The sequence below is a fragment of the Erythranthe guttata genome, chromosome 8, assembly GCF_056151865.1.
Source record: "Erythranthe guttata isolate IM_541 chromosome 8, IM_541, whole genome shotgun sequence".
Classification (NCBI taxonomy): domain Eukaryota; kingdom Viridiplantae; phylum Streptophyta; class Magnoliopsida; order Lamiales; family Phrymaceae; genus Erythranthe; species Erythranthe guttata.
Window position 1 is genome coordinate 15503516 of NC_142540.1, and position 24554 is coordinate 15528069.

The following is a 24554-nucleotide window of genomic DNA, read 5'->3' on the forward strand; positions in this document are numbered from 1 at the left end:
TAGTTTCCATTTATCGTGATAAATCTCAATTATCGTCATTCCCCGAGTTCGATTCTCCCTACCAAAGACCTTCTTGGTCAAGCTCTTCGGACATGTCTTGGTGTCCACTTGTAAGAGCTAGCTACACTGAAACAACAACATTTGTAATAATACATGACTAGCATTTTCTGCTGTTTTCTTACCCTACAACTCTTTTATTTTTCAACAAATAAATAACCTGTTCGATACAAATTTTCATTCTACCAATATGCACAGTTACAATGAGGTAAAACTCTTTACATCAGGAAAACATAAGAAAAAAAGAGAGGAAAAAGCACAGTAAATATACATAATATACATGGACTACCTCCCAGACATAAGATTTAAAAGTCCAGGATGATTTGCATAGAAAGAGCCGACATCCCAATCCTCCGTTGTAGACGATAGTGTCATCAAAGCAACCACGATCGATCTCATGCTCGGCCGCAGTTGAGGATTCTCGTGAGTACAAGCTCTTGCCAGCTGTGCCAACTGTAATTAACCACAAAATAGAATTCATTTAGTTATTTATTTTTCTCTTTTTTTGTGATTAAAAAAACGAAGACTCGAAAAAAAGAATATAGGGAAGCCATGAACGGGAATCTCCAGAATTAGTCAAACCTTTTGGACCGAGTCGAGAGGGTAATCATCACCAAGTCTAGAGTCAATTAAACTCGTGAGGTCTTCTGTTTGGCCAGGTTTGCTAAGAACCTCTTCAAACTGCAAAATAATCAGCAATAAAAGCAGGTAAAAGGAAAAAGTTATTATAGAGTTGTATGTAAGAATAGCTAAATATAATCAAATTAATAAGCAAGAGAAATGAAACGAGAGAAGAAGTATACCAAAGAAACAAGGCCCTTTGAGTCTGCAGAAGAACCATTTGTCTTAACTATGGCTTCCTTGGCTGAAATCAATTCATACAGAACAACACCAAAAGCATACACATCTATTTTTGGAGACACATCACCATATTGTGCATACCTGCAACCCAAATTTATGCGTCAATTTTTTTTTTCAGTGCATTGCCCAATCAAGCAGAATGATATATATATATATATATATCAATTTCCATATAGAATTTTTACGGGCTGTTAAGTGATTTCTTTGGAGGTAAATTGATGAATATTGGATACATAAAGAGTCATTGCTTTCTAACTAGATTACAGATAATTATTGGAGGGGTAAAATTGGAATGTTTGGACAAATATTCTTGGAATCTCAACAATTCGGTCATTGTTCACATTACGGGTAAAATGCTAGACGGTGATACCGAGGGGGTAAATTGAGGGTTTTTTTTCTTCGTAATTTAGCCTTATTTAGGGCGGTGTCTGTAATTTAACCTTATTTCTATTTTGTAAATCACACCAATTGAAGGAGTATTTCTAAAGTAAAAATGAACCTGGATAAGGCGTTTGTAATAATGAAAGTTACAACACCGATAAAATTGTCCAAATTCATTTCTAATTGCGAAAAAAAGATGATGTCATCCACTAAACATGAAGATGCATAAGAGAGGACTTACTCGGGAGGCATATAACCGAATGTACCCACGAGTTTGCCCGTTGGCAGCGAACTACTTCCAACTTCTGTCAGCTTCGTCAACCCAAAATCTGCAACCTGCAGCAAAATAACACTCATTAGGCCTCATCCCCTTACTTCCCCATTTGTAATAGGATTTGTGGTTTTTTTTTTTAATTATAAAAGAACTAAAAAAATAAGTACAAGATCTAGGCTGTGGTACAACCTTCGCATGGAAATTCTTGTCTATCAAAATATTTGCAGGTTTGATATCACGATGGATGTACACAGGAACGGTGTGTTCATGGATATATTCAAGACCTCTAGCTGAATCGAGAGCAATTTGCACCCTGGTTGCCCACTGAAGTGGTTCCCTGCCTGGAAAAGTGCATTAGATAACAAGCAATTTCTTTTTGCATAACATCTATATGCATACGAAATCAACACACTTGTACCTCGGAGATGTTGACTTAAGTTTCCATTCTCAATGTATTCATATACGAGGAAAAGTGAGCCCTCGACACAATACCCTATCAACCGCACCTGTAACCAAAGACACTAAGAAATTACCAGCCATTACCAGTACTAAGAAATACGTACAAGTAAAATAACTACTGTCTAGTAAATCATAATTATGATTCTCTACAGGATCAGATGTAAGAAAACTTGACCAGTACATAAGGAGGGGCATTGGTGAACGAGCAGTACAGTTAAGACTTTTTGCGCACAGAAAGAAATGTTAAATATTTATTGCAACTTATTTACCAGATCTTTTAAACACATTCTTACTTCTCAGCAAAACTTATCATTCCCAACTTACTTCTCAACCACTCACTTTTTTCGAAAAGTTAGTATTTTTTGAAACACACATCTTTTGTAAACACTCATCCTATATTAAGGCTCAAATACCGAGTGCTCAGAACTTCACCAGCTTATTGAAATCTGTTTCCATATTTTAAGGGCTTCCACCATAGCCAGTTCATTACCCAATGCGAATCTCTTTTTATGACAGTGATAGTCAGTCACTTCACTTAAAAGGAAAAAAAAAACTGATAGCAGAGGACGAGAATAAAGCAATACCAGATTGAGGTGATGAACATGTGTCAAAACCTTCAGTTCAGCAAGAAATTCTTTACTAGCTTGCATATCCATTTTCTTAATTGCTGCTTTCTGCAACAAAAATCATAAGACAAAATGAAATATCATAAAGGTAAATATTAAGAAACAAAAACGTTCGCACTTGCTGCAGAATAACTGAGTGTGCGAGTTTCAAACCTAAGCCTGAAATCGTACTTTTTTCTAATGTGAAAATGAACGGAATTTGAGTAATTACTTACCTCACCTCGGAGCTCGGCATAGTAGACAGCACCAAATCCACCTTGACCAATCTTATTTGCAATACTGAAGTCATCAGTCGCAGTTGCAAGTTCTTCATATGAGAACTCAACAGATTTGTCAACAGTAATGCCTGTAAAACCTGTAGACGCCCCATCACGAGTGCTAGTGGAATCTGCTGCTTTTACCGAAGTGCCTAATCAGTACAAGACAGAAAATTAACCAACTTGCATGTATACACCCAAATTAGACATATTCATTAACAAATCTCAACAATATATATATATATATATATATATATATATATATATATATATATATATATATATATATATATATATATATATATATATATATATATATATGTGTGTGTGTGTGTGTGTGTGTGTGTGTGTGTGTGGGTGTTTATTGTGTTACAATGAATAAGAATAATGGGCAAGTATGATTTGTCATTTTACTTGTTCCAGCTTTATCGCATCTAGTTATAGAAAATCAATCATTAAAGCCTATAAAGGAGCCACTGATATGCTAGTTGGCAATAATAATAATAATGCAATTACTTAACATCATCTTAGTTAGAAATGCTTAGTTAATTCCCTACCTCAATGGATTTAATAGGGGTTTCCCCTTCATTTAATTTAGTGAAGAGAATCAGATATATCGATCCATTAGAAATAGAATTCCTCAACCTAAGACGTTCATCTGAAATATAAGGTTGTTGTAGCAGGAAATCAACAAAGACATCAAGCAAATCAAGGCAAATTCATTATCTAAGGCCCAGTAGCACCCTATCCGATGACGTCTAGATGGCTGTGTAATGCATGTTTTGGACAGAACTGTAATAACAGAAAACTGGGTAAAGGACCAAAGAAAAAATCAATACTGTTTGTGGTTCCAAAAAGCATATCTCTTGTTAGCTGAAAGTAACATTACCAAATTTTTGGAGAATGTTTTTTTTTGATATCTTCTCATCTTGAGTGATCCCTCAAATTGAAAACTCTTATTACTTAATATGTTACCCAAACTCCAAGCATCAAAAGCTCAAAAATATAGTGTTAAACTGTTAATAAACATATCATTGTGAAGGCCTTTTGCTCTACCCTCGAAATTCTGACCTGTAACCATCTAGTAAAGCACCTCTGAATTCAGTCAACCAAGGGAAACACAAATTCAGAGACTGCCGCTAAACATTAAAATGTCCATTTATCTATTTTTCATATATCACTTCTACTGGAAGAATTAAACTTATTGGCTATGCAGAAGACACTTAACTAAAGTCGAGGGTTGTAAGGAAGGCATTTTTGGCCCTCAACTACAAATTGAAGAACTATTCATCAGTCGACTAATACTTAGCGAACCTACATTTGCAAAATGCAACTTATGGAAGCAACAACCAGAAAGCAGCCAAAAAATGAAACCCTCGTGAAAAACTGTGGCAGGCCCATAAATGAGCATATTCCATGGTGCTTAACTAAAAATTGCATTAATCTCTAGTTTTCTGTTAAACTATTCTCAACTTAAAGTAGAATGTAAAACTTTCCGAGTAAACATGAAAAGCAAAAAAAATCAAGGAATAATTGAAAAAAAGGGTACCATCTTCATGCACTGTTGCAAGCAATCGAGTCTTCTCGGCATTCTTCTTTCTTCGCAATCCTACATATAAACAACCTAAACATAACAATACACCAGCTATTCCCGCAACCGAAATCCCAGCTATAGCTCCACTGGATAATCCTGAATCTATATATACACAGATATATAAGCAGACAATTATATTCAGTTAATAACCATAAGTAGAAAATTATAAAACAAGAAAGATACACTAGAACTCATATAAGGAGAACGCCACACCACCTTTGCTGCAAATTGACAAAAACAAGAATTTGATATGAGTAAAAGTGCAAAAATCAAAAAGGGGATATGCAGATTCCTTATGAAGTCAATGATAATATATATAGATGCTACCTGATTTTCAGACGAGGGAAACTCCCATCCCGATCTGCAAAATAAATCAAGTGTTTTGATTACAGCAACACATAATTAGAGCAATAATTATTTAATTACCATAAAAAAAAATTAAGATAAAAGGAACAAATGCTTACCTTTGGCCGGAATATACAGCAAACCACTTCCTGAACTGAAATTCGCCGTCGGATTATACATCCTCAACAAATCCGCACTCAAATTACTCGCCGCCGCCACCGTATCGAAGCTCTCCCCTGCTCTGAAAGGATACGTGACGAACAGTCCGTAATCCATGGAGATATCCTTATCCCCACAGCTGCAATTAACAGTGACGTTCAATACGACACCGGTATCGGGAATATTCCAGGCAGGATATGTATTAAACTTCTGCAACCAATCAACGGTGGTGAGATTGGAGTAGTAAGTGGCGGCAATTGTGTCGTAGGTGTTGCCGGGGGAAGTGGTGTAGCTGAAAACGTGGCCGAGGAACTCGCCGTCGTCGAGGCAGTCGCAGGCGAAGGGGACGTTGACTCGGCCGCCGGCTTGCACGCTGTCCTGATTAGGGATTTGAGGGTTGTAGCTGAGTATTGTTGGGATTGGGATCTGTGTCACAGTGGAGATGAAAGTCAGGTTCGATCCTTGCCATACGTAGTACGAGGCTAGAGCTAAGTCGCAGCCGCGGCTGCAGCGGCCGTCGGCGGCGCCGGAGAATATTCCGATCAGGAGAATTCCGATCAACGGCAACTTCATCGGAATAATGATGTTATGGTATTGGTGTGAATGAAAATCATAGTTGGTATTTGATGTGTGTGTAACTGTGTATGGGAGAACATTTAGTCGTACGTTGACCAAAGACTTTCTGTTGCAATTTGCAAAGACTGACTTCTCTTCTTCTTTGCTTTACTTTTTTTATTTTTATTAAAATAAAATAAATAAATAAATTATAAACCTTAAATGGGAATAATGTACACTTATAAATTGGAATACTGTAGTTCAAACTTCAAATCCAACAACTCGCCATCTTGAAAAACAAAATTATCCTGAATTTTTATTTTTTTTATTTATCATGTAACAAACAATTGAAAATTATTAAAATATTATGGATAATTAATTGGTAGAGCATTGGATGATTGATCACATGAGAATAACAATCTAACTGCCTTGAGCTCCTGGATTGGCTGACGAAGATTAAGGCACGTGAGTTGAAGACTTACACAGTTCGGAAATGTTAAAGTTAAGAGAGAGAAACACATTGTAATCAGTTTTAAGAGAGAGAGAGAGCGAAAATCAAGATTTGAAAAAAAGAAGATCACTATTGTTTTGATCTTATTGTGAGGATTGTATATTCGGTAAACCTCTTGTTCTTATTGAATGAATGAAGATTTCTCTTATCCTCCATTGATTATAGCTTCGTGTCATTAATTTGAGTGATTCAAATTCAGTTTCCTTCAGTTCTAAGTGTTCATGCGGTACGGCAGTAATTTGTGCAACAGTTTGATCGTTTGTGTTCGTAATTCAATTGTGAAATTTGTGCTGATTTATACAATCAAATAAAAGGCCAACAAAATAGCCTCCCGCAGAACAAACACCAAATATCGTATTAGCTTCCAAACAGTTTATAGGATGTCTACATGCAATTTATTCAAGAATAACTCACGTCTCATGCTCTTTATATGTTATATACAACATACATCGAAACACAAATAAACAAACAAACAAACTATATTTTACAACTAATAAAAACATTTAGAAGATCTTGTTCAAGTTGAAGTCTTGGCACCCATTCTTCTAGACAGCTCCTTTATCAGAGAATTGTCTTTCACAGATTCTTCCCTTTCAAAATGCCACTTCTTCGATAAATCTTCCGCCTAAACTCAACCACCCCATAAACGGAAAATATATACGAATATTAGCAGAGCATGAATTTATAGACATTAATATATCTTGCTTCGTATAGTGATGCTACTTACCCAAGTTCTTAAAGGAGTTAATTGCTCTTTGAAAATTTCCAACTTTGGTTGAACCAAATCCTTTCCCTTATTTCGAATATCATCACCCTGTCAAGACGAAAAAGGAAAATTTAAGCTGACGTTATTCATTAATGAAACAGTAAAACGAAACCAAGAAAATAATAAATATTATCGACGTAAGAATTACAAGGAACAATATTTCTTGTGTTAAATAGGCTCTACTAAATGAATCCTCGTTTCTTATATTCTACTAAGAAGCGATTTTGACATTTAAAAAAAAAAAAAACCATTAAACCCTTATTCTGCACTCTGAGGTGGAAGGCGTCACTACGTTAATATCTCGTTCTCGTGAAGCAAAATAAGTTCGAACCTTTAACCAAAATAAAATAAATTAATAAATGAATGAATTAATAAACGCTATGTTGGAACCAATCTTATAATTTTTTTATTTTGTCCAATTTTCTTGTGTTAAGTCCTATCTAGTGCTCATCTATTAGGTAAGCTTGATTTATTTCTACGAGTGTTTAGCTGCTCGGAGAATTCATTTATGCATGGTGAATTTGAAATTTAATTGAGAATGAGGTGATGTAGCAAGTCCCTATGTCATGATTATGTAGGAAAATGTAAATGCATTTGAATTAAGAAAAAAAAAAAAAACATCTTTATTATTGAGTTGAACGAAAATGGAATAGAAAGTAATGCATGTCAAAATCTGCAGATTTAATATGGTAGTTAAAAACATGATCGGAGATATATACGTACATTGTGCATCTCGAGTTTAGATGCTGTGAGACCAAAGATCAAGGCCGTACCACCAAAAACAATAGCAGTAGCAACGGCAAACGCTGAACCAACTGCCGACAAATAGCATTAAAATAAAATAAACAGATATAATAAGCACGCTCCATAGAAGAAGCAAAAACAAGAAAAAAGACTTTTACTTTGAGATAGGCCTGCAGCAGCAGCCTTCAACTTGTCGGAGCTGATTGTGCTGTATTTGTCGTTCCGCAAATCATTCGCAGTTGACGCTACAACCGAGTTTTCCGAATTCGGAATCTGCCATCTGATTCAAACAAATAAACAAACAAAGATTTCTCACTAATCAGTGTACGGCATAGTGCCACAAACAACTGTAAAGAAATCGTAATTCGTATTAGCCCAAGTTAATGAAGTAACATAAAACATTTGAGAATCATCATCCAAATGCAAAGAATCATAAATATATCGGCAAACATCGAAGCATAAACAACTGCCCGGCGGTGAGCCAACCAAGCCAAATCAAATATGTCATCACATATGCATATATACCTAAATAAATAAAAAAGAATACGATATAATTCCATTAACGAAAACAAAATCAAAACCATACCCGTGTCAGGGTGGTAAACGAGCTAAGCCGGCTCGTGACCTTGACGAGTTGGCTCGACAAAAGCTCGAACCCGTGCTCGGGTTTTTCAAGCTTGAGCTTCGGACGAGCTCGAGTTCGAGCCCAATTATAGTTGTTCGACAGCTCGCGAGCTTCTTATTTAATTTTTTTATTTTTATTTTTGTATATATTTTACAATAAACTTATTATTATTTTTATTATTTAAAGCTCGAGTCGACTCGAGCTCGATCTCACCGAAACTCATGCAAGCTCGAGCTCGAGTACAAATAGTCGAGCTCTAGCCAACCAAAATAGGCGAACTCGGCTCGTCCACACCCACCCCTAACCGTGTGTATTCTAAAAAGCAAAATATAAATTCCATTGAAGTAGCAAAATCAAAACCTAAAAATAATACCCATTCGTCTTCCTCTAACACTAATAAGATGTAAGATCACAACAAATTGCATAAACCAAGCACCTGAAACAGCTAATAATTAAATACAGAAATAAAATGCAAAAAAAAGAAAAGAAAAGAAGAAACCTTTTGGGTCCAAAAGTGACCTGGGGAAGAGAAACATAAGCCCTAAGGGGATTGAGAGCATCGGGCGACACACCCGAATTCACTCCCACTTTCGGGTCGGGTTTCAAAACCCATTTAGAAGTATCGGAAAAAGAAGAAGAGCTCGAATTCTGCAGTGGGGAATAAAAAAATTTGGAAGGCAAAGAGTGCCTCAAAACCTCGGGAAGAACATCTGCAGCAGAAGAAGAAGAAGAAGATGGTAATAATTCATTATTTTCTTGTGGAATTGGATTTAGTAATTTAGTATTATTATTCTTTTTTTGGGTTTGGAGGATTCGGGCAACGGCTTGTTTGGATTCTTGTAAGAAATATGCCCCCTCTGCCCCAGCTACCCTTCCTGCTAGGAAACTCATCGAACACCAAATTTGTTTCAGGTACTGGAAATAATTTCGATATATGGCGCAACTGTGTATATATACAAAAAAAAAAAATTCTCGAGTCGGTGCACTTATTCCTTATACAAATTTTCTTACACTTTTTACATAATAACTGTCATTTTAAATAAAAATATATATTATTTTTTTTATATTTTATTATTAATTCAATTTATTTAAGTACTATTTGTTTTGTTAATTTTTTATTCTCGTTTCTTTAACTTTACACAAAGACTAAGGCCTTGTTTGATTGCTTTGAACGAGCTCTTAATGGACCTAAATTTGATTGCTTTGAATGAGCTATTAATGGACCTAAATCTCTTATTCGGTCAGTAATTTATAATTCAGCATGTTTGATTCAACCATCTGAATGGAGCCAACTTGTGCTGACCGATTCATGTTAATTTTTAGAGCTTATTCATTCAGTGACAAATCTGAACAGATTTGACAAAACTATTTTCACAAATGCCCCTCTTTCCAACAACCTAGATAAGTGTTTGATGAAAAAGACAAAAAAAATAATGGAGTGTTTTTGATAGCTTGTGGCAGAAAAATTACAGGGAGTTCCCATATTTTTATAAGTTTTGATTTGGATTAAATTATTTACATTAATGAGAAAAAATATAATATCCCTCAAATTTATCATTTCATTAAGAATTCATTTTTTCTTCTTCTCAGTTTTAATGTCATATATTTTTAATGTTGGAGTAGGATCAAGTTCAATAATTTTACTTTTATATATGTTTTAAGAATTAGAATTGATTTACCTCAAGCCATTTATTTTATCAAAGTAAATTGATGACATGTCATAATTTATTTTTACTTAGATATTTTTTAGAATTAAATTAGTAGATAAACTAATATATTAAAAAAATTTGAGGGCTATAGAATGAAAATATACGAGTTCACACATATTTCTCCTTCCACTGTGGTATTATGGAATTTAATTTCTCACCATTTTTTTCTTTTATCTCTAGGTATTTTAGTGAAATTGAAACCAAAATTTTACTTATATATTTTTCAGAAATATGTAGTTTATATTTACACATTTATTTTTGTTGAAAGAAATATAATAATATAAAAATTACAAGAGCCATAGTTATATTTTTTTATTTAGATACTATCAATAATTTTGTTGGTAAATAAAATTGTGTTCTATAATTATGAAGGCTAATATAGTAAAACAATATTATTCAGATACAATATATTTTTAATTATCAAACAAACTTAAACATTCAGCATTCAACATTCAGACACTGGTCTTAACCGTCTAGCCATATGTTCAGCATTCAGTGTTCAGTGCTTAATTTTGTCAAACATAGCCTAAGATTTGATTTTAATAAAATGTGTATTTTTAGACTAAAATGTTACTGCCACTAGTTAATATGAGAGTGTGTTGGAGATAGGTAATAAGGGAAAATTGATAATTAAGTAACAAATAATAAGGAATAAAAGATTTGTTAAAAGCAATATATATTTTGGAGTATATGGAGTATTAACATTATTAAATGATAAAAAAAAAAAAAAATTACTATGTACTGTGTATTTTTTTCTACAGTCAAACCACATTTAATTTTTTTTTATACTTGTTCAAAGGTGAAAACACATTTGTTAAGAAATTGAGAGAGTAATATAACAGTGTTATTCAATGTTCCAATTTACATAAGTAATAAAAGTCATATTGTAAAGGGTTTATTTTATACTAAATCTCATGAAATTTATGGAATTCTATATACTAAATCATATGGCTAGGATTTAACATACACCTAGTTTATAAAATAAATACATAATTAAATTAGCTTTAGTAATTCTAAACTCAATAAATACATAATTAAATTAGCTTTAGTAATTCTAAACTCGTATGCACTTGAGTAAGTCGCTAATTTGCTCGGTTTAGTAGCTCAAATTCGAGATTGATTTTGATTGTCCTCACCGGGTCATTATTAGCGAGTGATTGTTAATCATATATCTACACATAATCACATACACACTCATGTGTATGTATACTTAGTGGGTGGTTATTCAACATTATAGACAGCTAACAAATATCCAGTGTAAATAACTTGGTATAGCATATAACTTGCCGTAAATATATAGTTTAATAAAGACAACAATCTTTCTTGGAGAGGAATAAAGATAAAGATCAAAAGTCTTAGCTTGGTTATCAAGAATTCTCTTAAGAAAGATGTATAGTGTGTGCCTCAATCCGTCAAACTATTGTTTGTTCTCCAAGTACTCCACAAGTCATATTTTAAAGGAAGACTTTAAAGGGAGTTGTATTTTAAAATATTTGAGAAAACTTAGTTGATTTAACCCAAAAACAAAAAAAATTAAAATTGATTGAACATAAATTAAAGTAATTAGTTGATTATATATGTGATTGACTGCACCACCTATTGATGTATATCATTGATGACTTGGCTAAAATATTGGTTAACTTTAAAGAATAAAGATAATTAGTTGATCTACTTGAAAAAAATAGTTGATTTATCATAACAAAAGAAGGTAAATAAGTCGATGTATTCAGTTGACCTTTAATAGTGTTAAAAGAAAAAAGGAAATTCAATTTTTTGATTAAATTGATTTAAGTGGTAAAACCAACAATATAGAGAAGTTCTCCCGCATGAGAGGGAGAACTTCATATACACACAAACACACAAACACACACACACCCACATTGGTGTGTGTAGATCAACGGTAAAAAACCACCCGGTGTAACCTTCACCGGGTGTAGGATAGATAAAACCCATGAGAGGAGGTTTCTCTCTCTTGGGGAGAGTGGTTATGTGCTTTTCTTCGTTTTGAATCTTTTTTCATGTTTGCATTTCGTGATCTTTCTGCCGGTGGGATCGTTTACTTGCTATTTACGTCTTCTTTTCTCGGGTTTGTATTAATGTTTTGATTTTAATTTGTGGCGGTTTGGTCTTTTGAGTTTCAAGAATTGCAAATGTCCCAATAAAACAAATATATATTTATTTTCCAGGTTATAAATAATATCTGCATCCATTACAACCAAAGAATTAGACAAGTAATAATTCCAACACTTTAGATTAATGAAATAATGAAATACACCAAAAATCATGCAAAGCTATATCATTCTTTAGAAGAAGAATGGGTCAATTTATAGTCAAGACCAGCTCCATACTTCCATGCCTCAAGCTTTTGCTTCCATTCGTATCTCATCTTGTCCGGAAATTTGTTCATAAACGACCTGTCAATTACTACCACCGATAAATCAAACTGAGACTTACGGTCTGTTATTTAAATGATAAATAGCATTACCTAATGAGAGGGTCGATGTACGATGAAAGAAATGTATAGTATCCTAACATCACAAAATGTCCCGACCAGTCGACAAGCACCGATACACCAACCTAAAGAATCACAACACATCTACTCGATCTTTAACATAATATAATAAATAAAAAAATATATAAACACACACACACACACACACACACACACTAGCCTGCTTAAATATTGATGGTATTAATAGAGGTTGATTGAGCATGACGAGGCCTAATGTCTTCACCAGTGGACCAAACTGTATCACATCCTGAAGAAACGGTCTCAGCACTGGATCCCCTAGTTTCTGCTCAACACATGCAAATACGAAAAATCGAGAATGTAATAATCGAATGACACGAATTAAAAACTCGTTTTACAAAGAAAAATAGAATTTACCTGCATGCTCTGAAAATTGGCATATAAAAGCTCGTTTATGAAATTGGGTGAAACATCGGACTGCATTTTAGCCGACATTGCTCTTTGAAACAACCACGATGCACTTAAATTAGGCTGCATCATAAGAAATATAATCAACACGAGAATTATAAAGTAAATTTAGACGACAATTCTAGAATGGCCCAAAATCTTATTAACTAATATTTCACCCGTGCGATGCAAATTAATAATTGAACAATATTTTTCAATAGTTGATATATAATACGATATAAACCAAAATAATACAAGATTACCATATACGGGTTTAACAGCGATAAGCTCCGGGCGTCCAGATAATTACTGTTGACTGCTTCATATATGCCTTCAAACCTCATAAAGAAAGATCAAAATATATTTCAATAATCTCGACATTCTTGCAACATGCGATTATTATATCAATATTAATTTTGATTTTGGACATTTGATTTTCGGAATATTCTTGCAAGAATATTTAGATGCAATATATTTGGTCATACCGACAGATAATCTTCCAAGATGCCTAGTCAAGCTCCCAAAACCACCAAACGAAACTGGTGACTGTATTCCACTAGCATCCCCAAACTGTAGAGCTCATACAAATATTCAATTAATAAGTACCATAATATATATACACACACACACACACACATTGAGGTTTTCGAAACATGTCAGAGTACGTAAAACACCTGTAAAACACGATCAAAAGCCGCTGGCAACGGACTGTGTGGGGCCCACCAGAAGGGATTTACGCAACAAAGAGCAAATAATAAATACTTAAAAGGCATGTTTTGAACCATAATAAAATATCAAACAAAGTCGTAGTCTTTTTTTATTTTTATTTTTTACCTGTCACGATATGTAGGAAAAATGCCGTATATAACTCTCAAAACCTCGAGATCATCGAGAGAGACGCCCTGCAAAAGTTAGAACAAGTGAGATAAATATTAAATACTATACGTACGAAACCGCAAAAAATATTATATATTATTACTTGATACTTTGGCATTAAATCCCAATAATCTTCGAGCAACTCTTCCAATAAGGGACACCCGGGTTCTGGGTTAAGGTAAGTGAACATATACGTAGTTCGCTCAAGGGGACCCGAGCCAGCAGGGAATGCCTGAAAATATACTTTATTAATTTAAAACAAATAAAAATGAAATATGTCGAATAAACAAGAAACATAGGAAACTATTTATTACACCTCCCAGAAATATTGTGCGACTGACTTTCCGACACTCTTCACTGAAGCACTACTAAATATGACATCGCTTGTAATATTGTCTTTGAAACCACGGCAACAAGAACCAACAACGAGGCACATGCCATCTGGCTTCCTTCCACGTCTGATCTGTCAAAACTTTAAAATTAAATAAAATACATTTACATATAATCTGAAACCTTAAATGTCGTTTCGATTTTACTAATACCGTTTTGACTTCGAACGTGATTTTGACCTTGTTCTACTCTGATTTTGGCAAAATTCAAAACACGGAAATTGTAGTCGTTTGAGACAGCTTTCTAACCCAACTTGAACCAAGTAGATCGGACGTCAGGTGACAAAGTTATGCATCAATGAGTTCCATTTTGAATTTTAGATAACTCGAAACATAAAAAATGTGGGCAGTGTTCATTGATTAATGCATATCTTTCTCACCCGACATCCAATCTTGGTGATTCAAGTTGGATTAGAAAGCTCATGTACATAATTATAGATTCCGTGTTTTGAGTTTCGCCAAATTCACCTCGAAAATGGTCAAAAAATCACGTTTAAAGTCGAAAAGGTATAATTAAAACCGAAACGATATTTATCACATCCCTTATATAATAAAACTCGAAAAATAAGTAAATGTTAACTATTGGACACATAAGAAATGAATCCACAACATATATGCATTTCATACTCAAGATTAAGCATAATCTCATCTTCGGGGGTATTATTGGAAACTCAACTTGTTTTACAATCGGAGAAAAGTTTCCCATTGCATCAATAACGAGACGTGATGACAAAATCTTTCCATCTGCGAGTTGTAATATCTGTAAAAAGAAGAAAAAAAACAAAATTATAAAAATAATGCATAATAATGCTTTATCAAATTTATCGTCATCAAATTTTATCGTCTAATAGTTAAAAAAAAGTCCATGTAGTAGTTGGCAATTTGCAGGTGTTTTTCTTACAGCTGAATCCTCGTAAACTGATATGTTCGATAAACTGCAACCCTCAAAGATGACACCACCAAGTGAATCGAACCGTTTTCTCATGATATCTATAAGTTTGGCAGGCCTACAATGGCAAACAAAAATTAATCATATTTTCTTTGCATGATACATTTATTCTAGTATTATAAGTTGAATGCATATATCGTAGATAATAAAAGAAGCCATGTAATACAGGAGGATTATATTTATATAACGAGCTTACGAAACGCCAAGATTGAGAATGTCATTAACCCAAATCTCACCCTTCCCTTCAAATCCACATCTATTCTGCAAAATTTTATACGGATGATATACGTCGTTAGATGACATCATGCAGAATCTTTCGAGAATAATCAGATGACGGAAAAGAGAAATAACAAAATAAAGCATTATTACATCTAAAGTAAAGAGTATCATACGGGATTGAAGCTAGCGGAAGTAACAGAAACAATGTCGTCTTCCGTTAGAACACCGACTTCAACAAGCTCCAAAAGCTCTTTTCTTGATATATTCCAGTCTTGTTCCCTCTAATCATCAACAAAAGAAAATAAACTATCAAAAAATCTTTACTTCAATTCGAAAACCCGAAAAAAGAAAAAAAACAAAAAACATTATTAAAAGTTTTACCCCTTTCAAAATACTCTTCTCGACGATTCCAACACGAAGACCTTTAGAACTCAAAGCAGTAGCAATGAAGATTCCCAAGGTGCCTCCACAAACAACAACATCGAATACATCATCACCACCGCATTTTGCAGCTTGCTCCGATTCGCTAAATATACCGGGAATATTCGAAACCACTTGCTGGGGTTCTTGCACAACTGCAAAATCAAAATTAAATTTCACTATCAATAACTCTATAACAATAATATTCCCAATTCAAATTTATATATCTACACACACACACACATTGGAATACCTGGTGAATGAGAGAAAAGGGTAGACCACAAGGAATCCAATCTTTTCAAAGAGTTGTATGAGTATGAACCACCAGCACCACCAACTTCCCCACCACTTACAGATATGCTCTCCATTATCCTCTACAATTAATTCCCAAATTAAGCTTAATCATCGCCATTTTTTATTATTATTAAAAGAAAAATGGAACAACCCACTAATTATTATAAAGTAATATAATTAATCTGAAACTGCAAAAAGAAGAAAAATGGCATTTAAGGAAATAGTACTTGGGTTCTTGAAGGAGGAGGTGCAGCAGTGGCTTGTGCGAGTAAGTAAAAATTCCTTGGAATTGGGAATAATGGCGGAGGAGATAATACAAATGATGATGATCCATGAAAAATAGATAATCCTCCATTTTTCACCATTATTCCCTCGATCAACCTTTAGTTGTTGGGATTTATATCATACTAAATTATATATAGTCTAAAACTAGACACGTAAAACCCAGATGATACAGTGAGTGGTTTAGAAAGGAAAAGGAAATAATAATAATAATAATAATAATAATAATAATAATAATAATAATAATATAAAAACGAAAAACCCCTTGAACTTAGATTTACACTAAAAAAAACCCACACCTATCCGTACCTATGGTGTGATTTTTTATGGAATCTTTTTAAGTCAACGGATTATTACTGAAAAAATATCAATTCTACCCCGAAAACATGATATTTATTTATGCTACTTTTTTAAAGATAAAAAATTAACCTTAGAGGGACTTATATGCATAATCTTTATTCTTCTTACATACCACATTTACAACCTTTTTAGTATTACTGTTACCGCTCTGATGTTAATTTTTATCTTCAAAAAATAGCATAATAAATGTGCTGTTTGTCGGGGTAGAATTAACATTTTTTACAAAATATTCATTGGAAACAAAAAATTCTTTAAAAAATTACATCGTAAAGAGGTCAGTGTGAGATGAAAACAAACGTCGAGGGATTTCAATAACTACAGATAGATAGAAGTGTTTTTCGTAATTTAATCTAAGTTGAGGAGTATTTTCTAATTTACCCTAGAAAAATCTCAATTGACCTCCATACTTTCAAACTCAAAATTGACCTATTCAGAAAAGTCTAATATACCCTTACAATTATACATTTATGGGGCATTTTGATGTAATCCTGATATCTGCCAGCTTTACCCTTTCTTCATCACCATCTACACACATCTAGTGTATTTTCTTGGGGGTTTTATTTTTTTTTTTCTTTTTAATTCATTGATTTTAATTTCTATTTCTAATTTAATTTTTTTCTACATTTGTCAGCAGGTTTACTAAATTGAAATTCACTACGAGAGTATCGAAGTTCAGTACAAAAGTACCAAACTCCAATACGAAAATATTGATATCCACCGCGAAGTTATCGAAATTTAGTATGTATAAATGTCAATCATTAATAGATTATATTTAATATATTGGGCAAAAATTGAACAACAAAGTCGTTGTAGTATAGTGGTAAGTATTCCCGCCTGTTTCGATCCCCGACAACGGCGTATAATAAACTTTAAATAGTTTTTATGTTTTTAAAATTTTTGTAATGAGTCTTATGTTTTTCTTTATTCTAATGGGTTGGTTATTCCTTCAATGCCATTGCTAATAATATCATGGTTATTGGGCTACCAACTATCTAATTTGACATCTGCAGATCCTAAGAGCGACTCAAAATAGGTCGAGGTTACTCGAAATACTCGTTCTACTAAGACCAAGCCCATTCTCCTTTAAAAGGGAGAAAAAATCAAATGAGTTTTGTGAAAATCGAATTTTTTCATTGTAATTTTTTGTTACAATATTATGTAGAATTTGTGAGATTATGCTTAATAGTCGATGATTTTGGGTTAGATTTGATTTTTTAGAACATTGTCGATCTACTACGTAACTCGGCCTGCAAGTATCAAATTTGAGAATATATTTGCTCGACATTTGCAGGTCGTCCATTTTTCGACATCAACCGATTTTTGTACACTGGATACGATATCTAAGCGTCAAATTTTGTGCATTTTGATCGACACTAAGATGTCGATATAAGCTTGTTTCCCAAAACTTGACATTTTAATGCCGAGGTTTGGGGATAAAATTCGACGTCTTAAAATTTTGGAGTTTTGGGGACAAAATTTTCATCTATAAATATCGAATCGCGTTTGCACGGAAAGTTTTTGAAAAACGATAACCTAGCTAATAAAACACATAAATGTAAATAATCATTAGTTTCTTCTACTCTGAAATCTTCTATTTTAATGTATTTTTACTCCATACTTGCTCTCTTTGTAAGATTTGTCGAGTTTTGAGGGATTTGAATGTTGTGGATTTATGGAAGAGGAAGAAGAAAAGTTTTTGTGGATTGTGGAAAACGGAGAAGATGAGAATTTTGTCTTATGATTTTATGGATTTTTAGTCTACGGTATTGGATCAATTTTTTGTTTAGCAAGTAACATAAGAGTATTATATAATGTATATTGAAAACTTTAATTTCATCTTGCACTTGATGAAACTAGTATTGCAAATAGCTGCACCCCTCAAAATATAATATAAAAACTATTTTTTTTTTGTGAACAAAGATGTATTATTATTATTATCAAGAATCGTTGCAGCAACAATACAAAAAACATATATAAACATGATTGTTAGAAAAATAAAGTAGAAACTTATCATCATCACATTACAAAATGAACCAAATGTGCCACGTAGACCAGATTCAAATTGATGAGAACGCTCCACAAATTCAAACCAAAATCAACTAGTTTCTCACTTCTTATTAAATTTCCAGAAATTAAAACAATTGCAGAACATATGAAAATTGACAAGGTCCACTTCTCCAAGGGTTTCCTCAACTTGCTTCCAAAGTTCGACGGAGCACTTTTGCACGGTGGTCGAGTCTTTCGACAGGGTGGCGGCTTGCCATAATATTCCGTTGCACTCTCTTTCTTCAGGTTCACAAATGATCACAAATCACCTATAATCAAATATATATAAATACACTGAGTAAATACCATAAACTTTATTAGATTAGCTGGCAATTTGACTGATTAGAAATAGTTCGAAACTTTATTGTATTTACAATATGGAATTATTAGTCGAATAGTTAGTTACACGATATTGACATACATTGTATGGAAATAACTGGTTATTGACTGATTTTCGTTTATTGATTGATTAGCTAATAGTGAAAGACAGTTGATCAAATACCAAATTCGCAATTCAGGGAAATATCAACTTTGTTGCTAGCTAATTAAATTTCGTCGAATATATTGAACCGACTTAATAACCATTTCGGTAGAAGCAAAACAAACTGTAAGGGTAAATTACGATACGGTGACACCCTAAGGTAATAAGGCTTAATTACGATTTTAGAAAATGACATTTTCTTTAAGATGACATTTCCGTAGGCTAAACGCCTCTTATCATTTCTTGTGCAATGAATGCCTAATATGTGTTAAATGTTGATGCATTAATAATTCATATAAATACGCCTCGGCTATGCTTATAAAAGGGAAAATGACAGTTCCTTTAGTATCGATGCTTTATATTTATACGGTTCTTCTGATACACTTACCTTTGTTTCGATACCATCGAAGATGGCTTGGATACGTGTCCTTACTTTTGCACCATGCACAACCGATGCTTGACACATTGGTGATGTATGTGTCGCGCAATTTGTGGTGTGCATGCGTTCGATTAACCAGCTGTCACGTATCTAGCGCCTATAAATAGCGGCCACTGTTGCCTTCGTTTTTCATCATTCGTACACATGAGTTCTTATAATAGTGCCATAAATAGATCTGCTTCCGTTTTCTGCTTGTAATTTTCTCTTGTGGGCAATTCTCTTGGTTACTGATGATTGTTTTATAGGTAACCAAACTCAACTGTTTTTGGATTGCGGTTTTTATTCGATTTGTCAGCATCATTTCTTATCATTCTATCTTTGTTAATTCTTGTTATGTTTAATAGAACGCATTCGACACGAACATATATAAAGGGAATTGCGTCTAAAATGCTTTTGTTGCAGTGTCTTATGGCAGGAAGGAGGAGAATAAGATTCTTTGCAGTTCGATCCAAAAAGAATTCGTCAACTGGAAGCCATATACTCTGCCAATATCGAGCGATGACGTGGCAGATGTATATTGGTCGCAAAAATACTCTTGAATCAATGGCTTTATGTGAAGCACCTCTACGAGTGAAGTGCTTCCTTCAATGGCAGCTAATTGAGGATTTTATCCTCTGTTATTCGCAAAAAATGGAATAGACTAAAATGTCCCTGTCCTCATCAATCGCGTACCGATTGAGTGAGCAGAGGACGAAATCGGAAAAAGTTTGCCTCCGCCCAGACAAGGTTGGGCAGAAGGAGGAAACATATATATAATATATGGCTACATGAGAATGCCATTAATTAATTATTGAATACAAAGATTAAAAAATGGTTATCGTCGTCACGAATAATTTCGTTTGATTATACTCTATGTGGTGGATTAGAGAATTACTGGAGAAGTAGTGCTCATGTTTATTTAGGAAATTAGTTCTCGTGTTTTGTTCGTGTAGATTTATTTATATGTGTAAATTTGTATTCGACATATACATGTCTACGGCGGGATTTTACCCGATGAATTTTACCGAATGTGACATGGAATAAACATGTATTTTACGATAATGTGTGTTATATTTTCGTTGTAAAGGTAAAGCATACAAGTATTCGATTGTAACCGATGCATTGAGTGAAGAAAATCATTCCAATTAATTAATTTAATTTTCCTATTAGTTACTATTTTTTCCATAGAAATTTATAAATAAGGATCGCAACTTAAGAAGTTGAAATTTCCGTACTGCATACAATCGGATTCCAAAATATGCTTTACAAGGATAGTTCGATCTGCATATGAAAGACATTTGGTATACCTAGTGGAAATACATACACAAATTCTGAATTTCGAGATACTATCATAAAATGTATTTTTTGTAACCCTTCCGAGAATGAACGATTGAACGTTAGCAAGACCCCGACATAAATTTAAACACGACAATTTCAATTTTCATCGAAGAAGAAATATTTTTGATTTGGACCAATTAATATTTAACCCTAAATGAAATAGATTGGAATTCTAGGACCAATTTTGCTAGGTTTCAAATTGTAAAATGAGTTGACCCATTTGGGTTTTTTTGTTGATTTGGTCAAAATACTAACACTGATTTGCATATGGCTTCAAAATCAAGGGACGAATTTGCAAAAAGGACGACAACAAATATCGATGATAAATTGACAAGATGTCCAAATTGCCCACTTTGTGGATAAAACCCCCTTCTCTCTCTCTCTCTCTCTCTCTCTGGTCGAGGGTTTAAGGTTCTGCCGAAGCCAAAAGGGTAAGCACTTGTTTTTATTTATTTCTCAAAATTAGGGCTTTCATTTCGCTGCAATTTCTTCGGATTCCTATGTTCTGCAAATGGTTTTCTGAATTGGGTAAAATTATATTGTTTTGATTGCTTCCACTCGGTGAGTATTGAAATGGAAGAAATTATGCATATATTTAGAGGATAAAAGATTGAATCTTTATTTTCAAAAAATGTAGAATCAAATGAAAATTCCATTTCTTTATTTTCCTTTATTTTTTGTTATGAAATTCGTTCTCTCTGAGCATGTATGTATGTTGTTTCACTCATTTTCAGTCTATATTTTATCTGTGAATCGATTCGTATTGTCGAATTGTTCGTTTGTTCAATCCGCCACTTCTTCGATTTCGGTGAAATATTTAAAGTTAAAAAAAAAACAGCAGATATGGCGATGGCCAGTTCTGCGATGTCACCGCCGATGGCGATGAATAAAAGCAATAAAACGCAATTTAGAACATCAATTGCTGCTCGGAAGCAGTATCAGACGAGTACGGGTATAAGAGCGATGAAGATCGAGAAGACATTGGAGGAGCTCTATAGTATAAAAGTTGAAAGGAAAGTGTCGAAGGAGCGGCTGTCGGAGCTTGGTGTGTCGAGATGGTCGGTTTGGAAAACGGGAAAGTGTAAGCTTCCGTGGGACTGGCAAGTTGACCAGCTCGTTTATATCGAGGAAGGTGAAGTTAGAGTTGTGCCTGAAGGGAGCGAGAGTTTTATGAGTTTCGTTGCTGGTGATCTTGTTCGATACCCTAAGTGGTTCGAAGCTGATCTTCACTTCAATGATTTCTATCAAGAACGCTACAAGTTCCGAGCTTACGGTGATGACTAGTTCATCTTCTTTCGTTTTTCTTTTAGCTTTATTTGGCCGAGATTTATGTAGAAGAATCTATGTTGTTGTTGTTGTCTACTTTTTTTGAAGGTTATTATTAGATTCAAGTGAAATATGGCACTATTATTAGTATGTGACATGTTAATTAGATTCTATGCTCATATTCTTCACACACACAAAACACATTTTTCCTCACACACGAAAGCTTAGCCCGTATTGTTTTCGTGAATTATAATCCGAGGACGACTAATTAATTGTTGTGACGAAGAAGAGTTGGGGATTTTGGGTGTTGAACTAGGATGATTTTTTTCCACACTAAACATGTTCACTACTACTCTTATACAATGGCAACGCATCTGAAATAATAGTATTCCGTCTTTTTAAACCTAGCAAGAAATATTTACTCAACAACAAGTTCATTCAATCGAACCACACGTGATTATGATAGTAGCTCTTCGTAAGCTTCAATCTTCGTTCGCTGTATACTCGGATATTTTCAAGCCTTCATTCTAAATTCATTGATTTCAATGCAGTATTTGAAGAGTTCCTTATTTTAAGAGTATGTTATTAAGAATGTATATATTATACCGTATTTGAAGGTTCTAATACTTAGGAGAGTTGTTTGATCAATTAAGGTAACCCCATATCTTATGGGAGTAGATCTATACTATTTTTGTACCACAAATTGAACTCATTCAAATATTTTCTTGCTTTAAGTGTATTTAATTAGATGTTTATAAAGTTTTGGGCAAATTACGAAAAAACCCTGAACTTAGGCTAAATTATGAAAAACACCCTCATCTATCCGTAATTATCAAAACCCCCTGACTTTTGTTTCCTATCGTACACCGACCCCCTTACAATGTGATTTTTCACGATAAATCTTTTTGATTCAAGGAATATTTCATAAAAAAAAATGTCGATTCTATCCCTACAGATATGCCATTTTTTTATGCTACTCTTTAACTAGAAAAAATTACCATTAGGGGATTTTTACACAAAATCTTTATATTTTTTTAAATAACATTTTCACAACTTTTTAGTACCATTACGCATCTGAGGGTAATTTTTTGTCTTTAAAAAATAACATAAATAAATGCCACATTGGCAGAGGTTGAATTGACAATTTTCGGGAAATATTACGTGGAATAAAAAAGATTCTGTGAAAAATCACACCGTAAGGGTTGCTGTAAGACGAAAACAAACGTCAGGAAGATTTTGGTGATTTACACATATGTGGGAAGTTTTTCGTAATTTATCATAAAATTTTAGTATCTCTTACTGGTATTTGATGGGAAAAATGCAATAGTTCATAATATAATGAATAAATTACATTTGGTCTATAAAGAGGGCCCCCCAAATTACTTTAATATTTTGAAGTGTAGCTATCATTCCCAAGCTAGTTACCGTTACAACCCTTTCTTCCTGTCCGTTCTTTCAACACCAGATGTTAATAATAATAAACACACACACACACACACACCAAGAACACACACTACAGAGACCAAGAACACACACACACAACACACAGTGAAGGGTGAGAGATGACGAACAGTACTATCGATAGCGCTGAGGTTGTTCTTCCAATGTCGTCGTCGTCATCGTCTAATTATTCCCAAGTCTACTCACTTATTACAAAACATGTATCTTACAGGTTCTACTTTCTCACTCCTTATTAATTCACCTCATAATACATCTTTCTAGCTTTCTGTATATAATATGTACGTATATATGTTTTGTGGCAGTTGTGGGTCCTGTGGATACGAATTAAACCTGAATTCGTGCAACCGCGACATATCGGAACAATACGAAAAGTCAATAAAACGAGGGGTAATTTCGTTCTATTCGATAGACGAGAGTAGGTTTACTGAGATGAACAACAAAATGATGAGATGGAGATTGTGGTTTCTATTTCAAGGAAGATCAAGAACCAAGTTGCTCTGTAGAAACTGTGGGAGCTATATTGGTACTGTGTGCAATATAAATAATAATAATAATTCTTCTTCTTTTTCATCTGCAATCAAGAACACTTCTGCAGTTACTTGGGATGGGATTTCTGCTCGTAGAACTTACGAGATTAAAATACGCTCTTTGAGGCCGTTGGATCATTTATGTTGATCTGGAGTTTATAAGAGAAATTGTATCTTTTTTGTGTTTTTGTGTTTAGACTTTTGTGTGTGTGTGTGTGTGTGTGTGTGTGTGTGTGTGTGTGTGTGTGTGTGTGTGTGTGACAAGTGTGAAGAAATAAGGACTCAAGACCATGTTATTTTCCATCTAAATGTTTTTGGAATAAATCTGTTCATTTGTTTAATGATTTTCTTTGGAATTAGAATTGGAGTTCTATATGATTTCCAATTC

At 33.8% G+C, this 24554-nt stretch overlaps 5 protein-coding genes and 1 long non-coding RNA gene across 8 annotated transcripts; 3 read left to right on the plus strand and 3 right to left on the minus strand.

The window, feature by feature from the left end:
• Window positions 1-173: 173 nt before the first annotated feature.
• On the minus strand, window positions 174-5651 carry LOC105951250 (chitin elicitor receptor kinase 1). Its single transcript, XM_088821961.1, has 12 exons — window positions 4974-5651; window positions 4837-4870; window positions 4723-4730; window positions 4465-4605; window positions 2874-3067; window positions 2617-2706; window positions 1992-2079; window positions 1763-1914; window positions 1541-1635; window positions 861-999; window positions 640-738; window positions 174-510 (listed from the first exon to the last, which is right to left on the minus strand). Exons 1-12 carry the CDS (start codon window positions 5584-5586, stop codon window positions 343-345), a joined length of 1821 nt encoding a protein of 606 aa, XP_088678087.1. The 5' UTR covers window positions 5587-5651; the 3' UTR covers window positions 174-342.
• A 752-nt stretch (window positions 5652-6403) lies between these two features.
• On the minus strand, window positions 6404-9206 carry LOC105951252 (coiled-coil protein). The gene is made up of 5 exons (XM_012974646.2): window positions 8714-9206; window positions 7748-7869; window positions 7569-7660; window positions 6807-6893; window positions 6404-6704 (listed from the first exon to the last, which is right to left on the minus strand). The coding sequence occupies exons 1-5, from the start codon at window positions 9103-9105 to the stop codon at window positions 6597-6599; spliced, it is 801 nt and encodes a 266-aa protein (XP_012830100.2). The 5' UTR covers window positions 9106-9206; the 3' UTR covers window positions 6404-6596.
• A 2876-nt stretch (window positions 9207-12082) lies between these two features.
• On the minus strand, window positions 12083-16444 carry LOC105951253 (Lycopene beta/epsilon cyclase protein). The gene is made up of 17 exons (XM_012974647.2): window positions 16215-16444; window positions 15947-16067; window positions 15655-15848; window positions 15447-15554; window positions 15251-15315; window positions 15007-15112; window positions 14782-14865; window positions 14033-14179; window positions 13820-13948; window positions 13675-13742; window positions 13515-13548; window positions 13326-13410; window positions 13104-13171; window positions 12811-12924; window positions 12596-12718; window positions 12409-12500; window positions 12083-12337 (listed from the first exon to the last, which is right to left on the minus strand). The coding sequence occupies exons 1-17, from the start codon at window positions 16350-16352 to the stop codon at window positions 12220-12222; spliced, it is 1794 nt and encodes a 597-aa protein (XP_012830101.2). The 5' UTR covers window positions 16353-16444; the 3' UTR covers window positions 12083-12219.
• Window positions 16445-19726: 3282 nt separating this feature from the next.
• Window positions 19727-20636, plus strand: LOC148768605 (uncharacterized). Its single transcript, XR_016033174.1, has 2 exons — window positions 19727-19840; window positions 19998-20636. It is a non-coding gene; the product is annotated as an uncharacterized LOC148768605 (long non-coding RNA).
• Window positions 20637-21219: 583 nt separating this feature from the next.
• On the plus strand, window positions 21220-22328 carry LOC105951254 (RmlC-like cupins superfamily protein). 3 transcript variants are annotated; one of them, XM_012974649.2, is made up of 2 exons: window positions 21220-21343; window positions 21754-22328. In XM_012974649.2, the coding sequence occupies exon 2, from the start codon at window positions 21756-21758 to the stop codon at window positions 22194-22196; it is 441 nt and encodes a 146-aa protein (XP_012830103.1). In that variant the 5' UTR covers window positions 21220-21343; window positions 21754-21755; the 3' UTR covers window positions 22197-22328. The 3 variants fall into 3 exon arrangements, with proteins under 3 accessions (XP_012830103.1, XP_012830104.1, XP_012830102.1); XM_012974650.2 differs by having other exon boundaries at window positions 21252-21343; window positions 21647-22328; XM_012974648.2 differs by having other exon boundaries at window positions 21258-21343; window positions 21751-22328.
• Window positions 22329-23665: 1337 nt separating this feature from the next.
• Window positions 23666-24507, plus strand: LOC105951576 (uncharacterized protein At4g08330, chloroplastic). The gene is made up of 2 exons (XM_012975031.2): window positions 23666-23850; window positions 23942-24507. Exons 1-2 carry the CDS (start codon window positions 23741-23743, stop codon window positions 24312-24314), a joined length of 483 nt encoding a protein of 160 aa, XP_012830485.2. The 5' UTR covers window positions 23666-23740; the 3' UTR covers window positions 24315-24507.
• The last annotated feature ends 47 nt before the right edge of the window (window positions 24508-24554 follow it).

Bases quoted from the DNA above. Each gene is read 5' to 3' on its own strand.
- LOC105951253 (XM_012974647.2), bottom strand. From the start codon at position 16,352: ATGGTGAAAAATGGAGGATTATCTATTTTTCATGGATCATCATCATTT. The intron at 16,068-16,214 runs GTACTATTTCCT...AATTAATTGTAG, and splicing joins CTCCTCCTTCAAGAACCCAA to AGGATAATGGAGAGCATATC. The intron at 12,925-13,103 runs GTAATCTTGTAT...CTTATGATGCAG, and splicing joins CGCTGTTAAACCCGTATATG to CCTAATTTAAGTGCATCGTG.
- LOC105951252 (XM_012974646.2), bottom strand. From the start codon at position 9,105: ATGAGTTTCCTAGCAGGAAGGGTAGCTGGGGCAGAGGGGGCATATTTC. The intron at 7,870-8,713 runs GTTTCTTCTTTT...TGTTTGAATCAG, and splicing joins GTCACTTTTGGACCCAAAAG to ATGGCAGATTCCGAATTCGG. The intron at 7,661-7,747 runs GTAAAAGTCTTT...ATTTGTCGGCAG, and splicing joins TGCTGCAGGCCTATCTCAAA to TTGGTTCAGCGTTTGCCGTT.
- LOC105951250 (XM_088821961.1), bottom strand. From the start codon at position 5,586: ATGAAGTTGCCGTTGATCGGAATTCTCCTGATCGGAATATTCTCCGGC. The intron at 2,080-2,616 runs GTATTGCTTTAT...CTTTGGTTACAG, and splicing joins ATGTTCATCACCTCAATCTG to GTGCGGTTGATAGGGTATTG. The intron at 1,636-1,762 runs GTTGTACCACAG...ATTTTGCTGCAG, and splicing joins ACAAGAATTTCCATGCGAAG to GTTGCAGATTTTGGGTTGAC.
- LOC105951254 (XM_012974649.2), top strand. From the start codon at position 21,756: ATGGCGATGGCCAGTTCTGCGATGTCACCGCCGATGGCGATGAATAAA.
- LOC105951576 (XM_012975031.2), top strand. From the start codon at position 23,741: ATGACGAACAGTACTATCGATAGCGCTGAGGTTGTTCTTCCAATGTCG. The intron at 23,851-23,941 runs GTTCTACTTTCT...GTTTTGTGGCAG, and splicing joins ACAAAACATGTATCTTACAG to TTGTGGGTCCTGTGGATACG.